The 11502-nt window shown below is 49.3% G+C and overlaps 1 protein-coding gene across 1 annotated transcript in view; it reads left to right on the top strand.

The window, feature by feature from the left end:
- The first annotated feature begins 1136 nt into the window (after positions 1–1136).
- The window catches only part of GAS7 (growth arrest specific 7), a 188958-nt gene continuing 178592 nt past the window's right edge, over positions 1137–11502 (top strand). The window contains exon 1 of the mRNA XM_036267943.1: positions 1137–1433. Coding sequence (XP_036123836.1) covers positions 1428–1433 — 6 coding nt within the window. The 5' untranslated portion in view covers positions 1137–1427. The remainder of the gene's footprint in view (positions 1434–11502) is intronic.

Below are 11502 nucleotides of genomic sequence, written 5' to 3'. Positions count from 1 at the left end.
GAGGAAGTGAGGGAGAGAGAGATAGAAACATGGATGAAAGAGAACATCGATTGGCTGCCTCCTGCATGCCCCCCACTGGGGATCAGGCCCACAACCTGGGCACGTGCCCTGACCAGGAATCGAACCGGTGACCTCTTGGTGCGTGGGTCGATGCTCAAACACTGAGCCACACCGGATGGACTCCCCAACCCCACTTTAAAAAACGTGGTAAAACTCACATAACATAAAATTTACAATTTTAACCATTTAAAAACTGTAGAATTCAGTGATGTTTGGTACCGTTACAGCGTTGTGCAACCATCATGCTATCCAGTCCCGGAACTTCTTCATCACCCCAAAGAGAAACCCCATCTCTCTTAACTAGTCACTGCCCACCGCCCTCCCTCCCGCAGGCCCCTGCCAACCACTAAGCTGTTCTCTGTGTCTGCGGATTTGCCTCTTCTCAGCATTTCATGTAAATGGAGTCAACACCGTGGGACCTTTGGTTCTGGTCCATTTCACTCAGCGTGCTGTCCTCGCGGTGCATCCACGCCATGGCCTTCGTCGGGCGTCATTGCTCTTTACGGCTGGATACTTTTCCTGGGATGAACACAGCGCCTTTGCTCACCCAGTCCCCGGTTGGTTGGCGGTCGAGCGGTGTCCACACTTTGCCCGTTGGGAGCAGTACCCTCCACTCCTCCGGCGGTCTCAGTTCCGCCTCCAAGCGCTCTTTAGTCCGAGCCGGGCCTGCACGGCTACCAGCGGTGGGAAAAGCACCAGTTACAAAACCAGGAGGCAAGTTCACAGTCCTAGCTCCTGCTCCACGTGTGAGGTCTTGTCAGGCCTCAGTTTTCTCATTTTCGAAATGGGTATCCAATTCTCTGCCTGCCTTACTCGGCCCTGCAGAATGTTGGCACAGCTCATAAAATGTGAGTTTAAGCCCTTTATAAGCTGGAAGTTGGATGTCAAGTGATAGTTATTTATGTTCCTCATTTTCCTTTGACTTTCTAGCTTTTTTTTTTTTTTCTTTCTCTCTACTTCCTCTTTTCTCCTTTGGCTAATGGCTGCATTTGAATTCTGTTTTCCTGCCTTCTTTCCTCTTTCTTCAGCTGGCCTGGGGACTGGTAGCTAGTATTCTGTACAGTGCCTCACTGGAAGTGAGTAAGCTAATGGGGTGTCATGGGGCCTCCTTGGGAGGGGCAGGGCACACGGAAGAGGACGACTGTGAGCAGCATTGGCTGGGTGAGGGGTGAAGTCAGCCGTGGCTGGACCCGAGTGAAGAACGTGGACAGCAATGGCCCTGCCCTTCCATCTGGCTTGGCTTTGAAGACCAGCTCGCTGACAGCTTTGAGCCTTTTGAAGTCCCGGAGTTGGCCAGATTGATGGATGCTTAGGGAGATAGTAGAGTCCAAACAAGCAAACCCAAGGGACACTGGGGGAAGCAGCAGATGGAGGTGTGTGCTTTTCTTGGTATGTTGCTTTGTAAGGAGTTCTGTGTGTGTTTTCCCAGCTGAAGTTCAAGCTTCTGGAAGGCAAGCGTGATGGCTGTCTTCTCTCTCCCTACTGTGCTTGCTCATGGTGCCCCTCAGAGAGTTCTGAGCATAAATGGTGTTGAACACGTGTGATGACTTCGTTTGTTTAGTCCTGTAATGGTTACAGAGGGCTTTCACGTAGGATTTCTCATTTATCTTCTCAACAGCCTGGCGAGGTAGATTTCACTTCTCAAATAAAGAAACTTAAGGCTCAGAGAGGTTAAGAAACTTGCTGAGGACACACAGCCAGCCAGAGGTGCGTCTGGGCTCCCTGCTTGGAACCAGTGCCCCCCGCGGCTTCCCCCTCCCTCGCAGGGACTTTGCAGCGGAAGGAGCCCTGGGCAGCACTGATTTAGGAGGTGGCAAATGAATCCTGTGCAGTTGGACAAGGTTCATTTTGGAGATATTTTTTCTTAACGTCACAGAATTTTCAAGTCCCGAGGAAGTTGCAGGTGGTTGCCTGTTACTTAATCACGATGGATGCCTTTTTCTCAACACAGTTCAGAGAAGCTTCTAGGAAAGCTGATTCCCTGCTGACTGGGTATGTTCCTCATTTGCTACCAGAGGGTCTGCTTTAAGGAACTGTTGTCATTCTGGGTGATGTTACCGGAAAGGGGGCCTGGCCCTGGGCGGGTCTGCCTAGGGCCTGGCTGGTGGGGTGTGGGTTCTCGATTTTGTGCAGGAAAAGCTTCACAACACGAGTCCAGATGGATTTTGGAGGGCAGGTGTTAAAGATGGGGATGGTGACGCCAGAGAGGGCCGGGGAAATGAGCCGGGCGAGGCCGGCTGCTTTGGTTCACCAAGAGGCCAGAGGAGAGGGGGTCCTGGGGACAGGTTCAGGGGGTCGTCTGGGAGGAACTGCTGCTGCCCATTGCTGCCCTGGTGGCAAGCGTCTGGGGTCCCCTGGAGTTGAGAAGATGCAAGGCTGTGGGGAAGAAGGGGGGCCTGCTCTGGGACCTGTGTTTTGAGGGGTTTTAAAGGCTGGGCGTTTAGGGGAGGTCTTAAGGGAGGATTTCAATAGAATATTCATCAGCTTTATGCTGATGTGCCAAAATGAGATTTATTCTCTTAACTTCATCTGTCCTTGGGTACGGTTGGCAAATGACACTAATTGGATTTCTGCTGTCTGTCTCCCTGAGTAGGGTGATTGAAGCTATTTGGCCTCTGGTTGGGGAGAAGTGGAAATCATTTACTCTTAAGTGTCCCTGGTTTGGGGAGATGGGATTTACTAGATGGCTGCAAACTGCTGTCTAACTGTCTCAGTTTCCCGATTCCGCTTGTCCTGGCTTCCCGGCCCGTCTCAGACAGGCGTGGGGCCAGCTCCGAACAACAGTGCGGCTTGGACTCAGGTTCCAGGTTTACTGCCGGAGCTCTGCGTTGGACCGAGTCACCGAAAAGTCTGGCTCCGGCTGGGTCTGGCGGGAGGGACCCGTGTGTCGGAGTGAGTGAGCCCGAGGAAAGCTTGCCGGGAGGAAATTCGGTCAAGATGTTCCGTTTTTACACCTCTGGGTCTCTTCCAAATCCGAAGAGGAGAAGATTCTGATGAAGGGGTGAAGGAATTCTTAGAGCTTTCATGAATGGGACTTAGGGCTTGACGGATCCTAGGTTCTTCAAGGCCCAGGTGAAGCTGAGAAAAAGAGGGTCTGGCAGTCAGGAGTGGGGGGCTCTTGCCCTTGGCGGGCCCTTTGGCAAATCACTGAGCTTAGAAGGGATCTGATACCAGTGCTGCTTGCTAACCCAGCCACAGAAAATGCCCGCTCGCCTTTGAGTTGCTCCGGGACCGATGTGGCATTGTGTGGATGTGATGGGGGGTGTGGTGTTTTTAAGCTTAGTGACCTCCAAGGCGACAGCAGCTGGAATAGGATTTAAGGTAAAAAGGGCACTTCCCTTGCATGGGAACCTTGTGGCACATTGCACATAGGAAGTTCACTCATTCAAAGATGCCTTGTGGGGTGCAAGCTACCACCCTCAAAGCTAGAGGCATAGTAGTAAACAGTAAACAGACATCCTGCCCTCATAGAGTTTAAGTTCTAGTGGGGGGGGGGGGCAGACAGTAAATAAAACTAAGTAAACTGCAGTGATTTAGAAGCTTTGCCATTTTATTTATTTATTTATTTGCATTTATTTTTAGATAGAGTGGGAGGGAGGAAGAGAGAGAAAGAAACGTTGATGTGAGAGAGACACGTCAACTGGTTGCCACCCACACAACCCCAACCAGGGTCGGGGACAAACTGCAACTGAGGTACATGCCCTTAGCAGGATCCGAACTTGGGACTCTCTGGTCCACCGGCCGATGCTCTAACCGCTGAGCCAGACCGGCCAGGGCAAAATTGCCGTTTTAAATGGGATGGGCAGGGAAGGTCTTATTAGGAGAAGACGTGTGAGCAGAGCCCCGGGAGCTGTGACTGAACAAGTGTGTGGATTCTGGTAAAAGAGCATTCCAGCCGGAGGGCAGAGAGAAGAGCAATTGCAAAGGCCCTGGGGCCGGAGGAAGCATACCTGAAGTTCAGGGCCAGCAAAAAGGTCAGTGTAGCTGGGGCAGAGTGTGTGTTGGGTGGAGAGTGCTGGAGATGGGGGCAGAAAGGTGCCTGGAGTGAGGGATGGGAGGGACCCAGGGCATGAGGACCTGACCCTGAGTGCCAGGCAGAGCCATTGGAGGACCATTGAACAGATGATTGATGTGACCTGGCTTAACATTGACAAAGATCATTCTGTTGCTCTGTTAAGAATGGATGTGGAGCCTGGCCGGTGTGGCTCAGTGGTTGAGTGTCGACCCGTGCATCAAGAGGTCGCCCCTTCCATTCCGGGTCAGGGCACATGCCCAGGCTGTGGGCCCGATCCCCAGTGGGGGACATGCAGGAGGCAGCCCATCGATGTTCTCTGCCATTGATGTTTCTGTCTCTCTCCCCCTCACCCTTCCTCTTTCTCTAAAATCAATAAAAAATAAAAAGTAAACTTTTTTTTTTAAATGTTTAAAAATACCTAGAAGAATGGTGTGGAGGGTACAGGAGGAGTAGGGAGCAAAGATGAAGGAGGGAGATGAGGAAAGAGATTTTTGCAGTAATACAAGTCACAGATGATAGTGGCTTTGTCCAAGATAATGGACGTTGACATGGTTGAAACAGTTGGGTTTTGGATGTTTTTTGAAGATAAATCTAATGGGATTTTGTGATGGATTGGATATATAAGGTTTGAGAGAGAACTTGAAGATGGTGCCAAGGTTTTTGGTTTAAGCAACTGGAAAGAAGGAGCAGGTATCCAATGAGAACACGAGGATTAGAAGATGTGAGTTTGAGGAAAATGTGAAGGGTTTGTTTTGGACATGTTAAATTTGACATTCTTACATGTGTTCAAGTAATGACATTACGCAGGCATTTGGAGGGATGATCGTTGAGTTCAGGGGAGATGTCTGGGCTGCAGTTATACTTTTGAAGTCATTCTGGTAGAGGTGGTCTTCAAGCTGCCACACTGGATGAGGTCACCTAGGAAATGGTGTGGACAGAGAAGAGAAGTCCCGGGATGGGGTCTGCAGGCACTCTGAAGGGGATGAGGGAGAAGCCAACTGGCAAAGGACGAGGTTCAGCCAGGGGATGGGAAGAAAACCAGGAGACCAGAACAGTCCCCATGGGCTCTGAGGTCTCCAGAGTCATTGGGACATTGACCCTATTGGGAGTTCTCAAGGGTTAGGCAACACTAAGGGTCAGCAGGCACAGACAGCTCCGACGCGCGTTTTCTCGTCTTGTCCCCGTCTGTTTGGTACAGACATAAACCTGTGAGCATGGCTGACGTCCGATTGCAGTTCCCTTAACCCCACCCGGGCCCCGAGGGCAGTCCCACACTCAGATTGGGGAAGGAGATTGAGGAAAGAATGTTTGAAAGGATTAATTTTTAATCACACAAGTAAAGTTTGAATTAGACTACACATCCATCGGCAGGGGGAGGAGGAATTGGGTCTTGGATGGGAAAAAGAACCTAGGTCTTTCCGTGCCAAGGTCACGGCGCGCAGACCGATCCGCAGCGGGTCTGTGGTGGTAAAATTTCACGGTGGTGGGAAGTGATTAGGAAACAGAGGCCCGTTGGAGAGGGCAATCGTGAGAAAGGGTGGAGAAACCAGAATGAGATGAAAGTCCTCTTTGACGCCCTTTCCTGTACCCTGTGGAAACACATCCTGATTTGTAGGTTTAGTTCTTATTTTAATCAAATAACCAGAACGTCGTCTTTCTTCATTTCTTTTTTCACTGGGTGACATCTCGAAGGTATTTTCTGGTTAGCACAGCTACATCAGTGGCTTACAGAAGCTGTGTGGTATTCCATGGCATGCACATAGCGTACTTTGTTTAGTATTGATGGATATTGAGAGTGTTTCTCGGTTTTTATTTTCCCCTTCAGAGTTTTCTAAGCTTTTTGTTTGTTTGTCTTATTAAAAATGTTGTCACGGTGTTTATTTTTGCCTACGTGCCCACGTTTGATGACTTCCTCGAGGGGAGCCGAAGAAGGTCTTCCTGGGTGACAGGGCCAGCTGTGCCGGAAACTGCGGAAACCGTGGGACTGGGCGACAGAAGGGAGCAGCTCCTGGGCTGACACCCGCGCAGCACTGCAGGCTCTGACACAGGCCTGCGGGATGCTGTCGGCATCTTCGGGACAACCCCACAGGGCGGGTCTTCTGCTGGTGCCCTGAGAACACGGACCTTTACAGGTCAAGTAACTTGTTTGAGGTCTCAGGCAGGGAGCGGGAGTGAAGGCCCGGAGCCAGTGTGTGTCCATGGTAGGTGGGAGGACTCTGGGGGTCCTTTGGGTCTTTGAGCACAGGTGCCTAGGAGGCTGCCCCGGACGGAGCTCATGGCAGGCTGGGTCCTGGCTCCACCAATGTGCTAGTCTTTTTTTATAGCCAGTTAAGGGTTCCTTATTGTTTCCCTAGTTTTCAAATATTATAATGCTCAAATTTGTTTTTATTATCCTGTGCCTTCACTGACTAAGCAGACTAGGCAAAAAAAAAAAAAAAAATAGTTCACTAAAATGTGTTAGGAAGATCTTTTTCTTTCTTTCAACTTTGTCCTAATTGGTGTATTCCTCTTAAAGCATTTTTATACCTAGCTATTTTTATTTCTTTAAACGCTCCTGTTTTCCTATCTGAAATAGTTTTCCTTGCCCGCTTTTTTTATTATTTATTTTTTTTAATTATGGTAAAATATACATAACGATGACCATTTCTGTCTTTCCAGCTGCCCCGTGCAGGGGCGTTGAGCACAGTCATTTGTTGTGTGGCTGTCACTGCCATCCACAGAATGCTTTCATTTTGCAGAACTGAAACGTGGTGCCCATTAAACAATAGCTGCCACCCCTGCCCCCAGCCCCTGCAAACCACCATTCTGCTTTCTGTCACTATGCATTTGACCACTGCAGGAACCGCATGTAAATGCTATTATACAGCGTTCGCCCTTTTGTGATGGGCTTATCTCACTTTATACCTGTCTGGAAAAGCAATGTGACAAATGGCCAGTGACATGAAAAGATTGAACTTTTTAAAAAGCCCCGTGGAGCACACGGGACCTTTGCAATTCCTTGAGTTTTTTTTTTTTTCCTTCCTTTTTAAATAATCGGAAGATATGAGCTCCCCCAGAGTGCTTGTCAAGAGTGAGTGGGAGGGGGCTGGGAAACTTGAAGGACACATTCAGTTCTCCAAATAAATGTAGGAAATGACAGCCAGGAGTAATTCACACTGTTCACATGCGGCTCCCTCCTAGAGAGAGGGTTCATGTGATTTTCCCCTCTCGAAACAAGTCCCCCAGTCCCCTGAACAGGCTGTGTGATCTAACACCGGGCAGCTCCCACTTCTGCTGGTCCCGAGCCCAGTCAGTCCTATCTGCTGCACCCCCAGAGGGGCCCAGCCTGTGCCTGGGGACGAGAGTGCCCAGAGCGGAAGGGTGATGAGGCTGGGTGTCAAATTCACATTTTGTGTGTGACTCCCTCACCTGTCATTGGATTTCTTGGCTGGGACCGGAGGGCGTATTTGATTTACGAGTAATACTTAATCGCTGAGGGGAATGACTGAGGCCTGTCCGTGAGAGTAACTGCGGAGAGGTCAGCTGACATGCGTGGGAATGGGAGCCCTCAGGAAGCTCCGGTTCAGTCTGTGACCTTCCTTCCCCGTGACACGGTAGCATTGTTATAGTGCTTGAGTTAGGGGACAAGGATGGCATTTACTGTGGTAGATGTCTGTTGTCTCTCATTCTCCTCGTTCTGGTCATTGCACCTCAGTTTTTCTTTGGAACTGAAGGTGAGGTGGAGTCATAGAAAATGAATGGTTTGGCCGGAGCCGGTGCTCCCCCTGAACTCTGAAGGGTAGATGCATGACCCAGGCTCGACCTGACTCTGGACGGCCAGCCAGGAATAGCATGTGGCCCACGCTGGTCCTGTGAGAGTCCTCCCTTCCGAGGAGCTTTTGCTGTACCCTTTGGGAAGGAGATGCTGTTTTCCCCTGGAGTTGTTAAGCTAGTAGAATTATAAACTCGGAACTGCCACGACTACCTTCGTTTGTTCTTGGGGAACATCTGAGAATGAAGCTGTTAGCACAAAAGGAAACAGCTGAGCTAACATTGTGCGAGCACCTGGATCCACCGCTCCCTGAAGGCGGTGCATTCCTGAACTCTCAAGTTATGTGAGCCGATGAACACTGCTGCCCCCCAGTGTGTGTGTGTGGTTGTGTGGTTGTGTGGGCATCTACAACAATCTGGTTTAGATTCTGTGGCTGGCCCCCTGTTGTGTGCTGTCTGAAACAACAATATCATGAACTTTCCATTGTCACAGAGAGAACCACCGTATTGTGAGCATGGATGTGGTTTGCCCGGTGGCAAGGTTGGGCTCATGAAGTCCTGGAGAGATTGCCAAGGCTTGATATGCCAAGGAGAGCCCGCTAGATGAGGAGTTGGAGTACATAGGTTCTAGGGTATCTTGGCCCTCAATGGTCAGGTAATTTGGACAAGTCTCTTAACCTTTCTGAGCCAAAGCTTCCAACACCCAAAATATGGGGCATTAAACTATTTGTTCCTTTTCTTTTTTAAAAAATACATTATTTATTTATTTTATTTTATTTTTTGGAGAGGGAGAGAGGAGAGATAGAAACACAGATCGGCTGCCTCCTGCACGCCCCCTACTGGGGATTGAGCCCACAACCTGCGCATGTGCCCTGATGAGGAATCTGAGCAGCAACCTCTTAGTGCCCAGGATGCTCAGCCACACCGGGTCGGCACTATTTGTTCTTCGAAGTCTCTTTCAGCTCTGTATGATCCTGTAGCAGGTTTACACTTCATGTCCACGGTTGAAATGGACAGTTGGTATAAAACCCCAAAGCCAACAGATGAAAATACCCCCGAACTCCAGATCACTACAGATTGCTTAAGACCCCACCTTTTTTTAAAAGTAAGAACTTTTAAATTGAAGACAACTTACATATAGAAAATTGTTCAAATTATTAAAAGTACGGTTCAGCAAATTTTCACAACCTAAGAACACTCGTAATGACCATGAGACCCAGACCTGGAACCTCACTCCAGAAATCTTCTTTTCTCCACGCATTAGTTTTTCCCAGTTTTAAATTTTACTTAAAAGGAAGCATAGAGTAGGTATTCTGTACTGGGGGAGGGTGTCTGGCTTCTTACACTCCACATCACGTTTGTGAGATCCACCCACGTTTTGGGGAGCAGCTCTTTCTCACTGCTATATAGCGTGTCACTGTGAATATACCAAGTTATTTACCTCACTCTCGGACACTTGAGTTGTTTCATACACTTGTGAATAGTGCTACCACGAACTTCCTTGTACATGTTTTGGTGGACAGAAGCCCTCATCTGTGTTGGGTGTACACCTAGCAGTAGGATTGCTGAGTCACAGGCTATGCTCATGGTCAGCTTCAGTAAGTACTTTCATCCCCACCAGCAGCGTTGGAGTTCCTGTCATTCTGCATTTTTTCCATGCCTGTCGTAGTCGATCTGTTCATTTTAGTCACTTGAGTGAGTGTGTTCTGTATTGGTCTCGCGTTGAGTGTGTGTTTTAGCTTTACCGTTTTAATTAAATTTTTTTTCATTTTATTATGCAGAATTGTTAACCTGCAAAAATGTTGCAAGAGTTTTATAGTATGCACTCCTGTGCTGTCTAGATTCTGCTGCAGCATTTTAATATGTTTTTATTGATTTTTTTTTTTTTTTTAGAGAGAGGAAGGGAGAGAGAGCTAGAAACATTGATTGGCTGACTCCTGCACACACCCCACTGAGGATCATGCCCGCAACCCAGGCATGTGCCCTGACTGGGAATCGAACTGGGACCTCTGTCCATGGGGTGACGCTCAATCCATTGAGCCACACTAGCCAACCTGTGTTAACATTTTATTGTGTTTGCTTATCACATATCTATCCTTCTCTCCGTTCATCAGTCTTATTATTATTTTGAGAAGTGGTTGCTATTTTTTTAAAATGTTGTCTAGGGCCCCGCCAGAGTTGGCTCAGTGGATGGAGCATAGTCCCATGGACTGAGAGGTCCTGGTTTGATTCCCGGTCAGGGCACGTGCCCGGGTTGCAGGCTCGATCCCCAGTAGGGGGTGTGCAGGAGGCAGCCATCAATGTTTCTCTCACATCGATGTTTCTCTCTCTCTCTCCCTTCCCCTCTCTCTAAAAAAAAAAATTAACAAAAACACATTTAAAAATAAATAAATAAATTTAAAAATAAAAATAAAAGGTTGTCTGGGAAGGCCTCCCTGACTTGGGAACCAGACACGAAGAAGGACATGCCACAGGTGCATGTCTTCACTCTTGCTCTCGTGAAGCGCTCCGAGTGGGCTGTGCAAGACAGTGCCCTGCACCTTACCCTGCAGGTGCCACCCGTGGCCGCCGTACAGTGCTTGCAGATGGTGCGTCCTTTCGAGGTTTAATTCACAGTCGTGTGCATTGTCGTCAGTGTCCTTTACTGAGTTTTGACAAATGCTTGCACTTGTGCAGCCCGAACCCCTCTCACGTTGTAAAACGCCACCGCCACCCGAAGGCCCTTCCTGCTTGGTCCCCGCCCCCACCGCCCCAGAAGCACCCTGGGCTCTGATCTTTTTCACACTAGAATCACACTGTGGTTTTACTTTGTGTTTTCCTCATGACTGCTGACGCTGAGCGCTTCCTGGCCAGTGGGGTTGTCTGTCTTTTTTATAACATGTCTGAGGGTTTTTAAAATTCTTTTGGGGGAAGGCGAGGATGAGGGAGAGTCCAGTTGCTGGGTGGTGTGGGGGCCGAGAGTGTGTTCCTGTGACAGTTCTTCCAGGGCGTCTGCCGTTCATTGAAGGTGAACTCCCACCCTGTAAGACTTCCCCACAAAGGGATGCTGATTTGTTAAAAACTCACCTAAAAATCGGGCAGAGCAGTGACATTTTTCAGCATGTCACTTGAAGCCTTGCCTTCTAATTATCTCCAGTTTTAGAACTTTCTTTGCATTGAGTGTCAGCCTCGCAGGAGAGCTCAGAATCCTTCGCAGACCGGTGATGAGATTTGACCAGCAGCTGCCAGGGAGAGCGTGAGTCTGAGTCCGACTCGTCCCCGTACTGAAAGGCGACGGTGTGGGTGTCGGGGCGATGCTCTCAGCACAGTGGACAGAAACGGATCTTTAAAAAAATTATTTCCCTGGTTGGCTACAGAGTTGGCGAGTTTTGCATTGCAGGGCTCCAGGCCCCGGCCCCGGCCCTATCCTAGGCTGAGACTCTGGGTTGGCCGTGGCTTTGTAAGCAGTGACTGTGCCCTCCGTCATGGGCCCTGTCTGGCTAATCCCAGGACCGGCACAAGGGGCCTCTTCTGGAAGGCTGAGTGGGTGGGGGGAGAAGTGATCTCTCCTGACCTCCTTTAGCTTTCTGACTCTTATCAGATGTTATCTTGTGAAGGAGCTGCTAAGTGGAGCTGGTCACCAAATGTCACGCTGTCCCAGGCCTCCCAGAGAGCCTGTCCTCCCTGGCAGTCATGCT

This window comes from Molossus molossus, unplaced genomic scaffold (genome assembly GCF_014108415.1).
Source record: "Molossus molossus isolate mMolMol1 unplaced genomic scaffold, mMolMol1.p scaffold_m16_p_19, whole genome shotgun sequence".
In the NCBI taxonomy this organism is placed as follows: domain Eukaryota; kingdom Metazoa; phylum Chordata; class Mammalia; order Chiroptera; family Molossidae; genus Molossus; species Molossus molossus.
The sequence above is the reverse complement of the archived record's forward strand: the minus strand, read 5'-3'. Positions and strand labels throughout refer to the sequence as shown.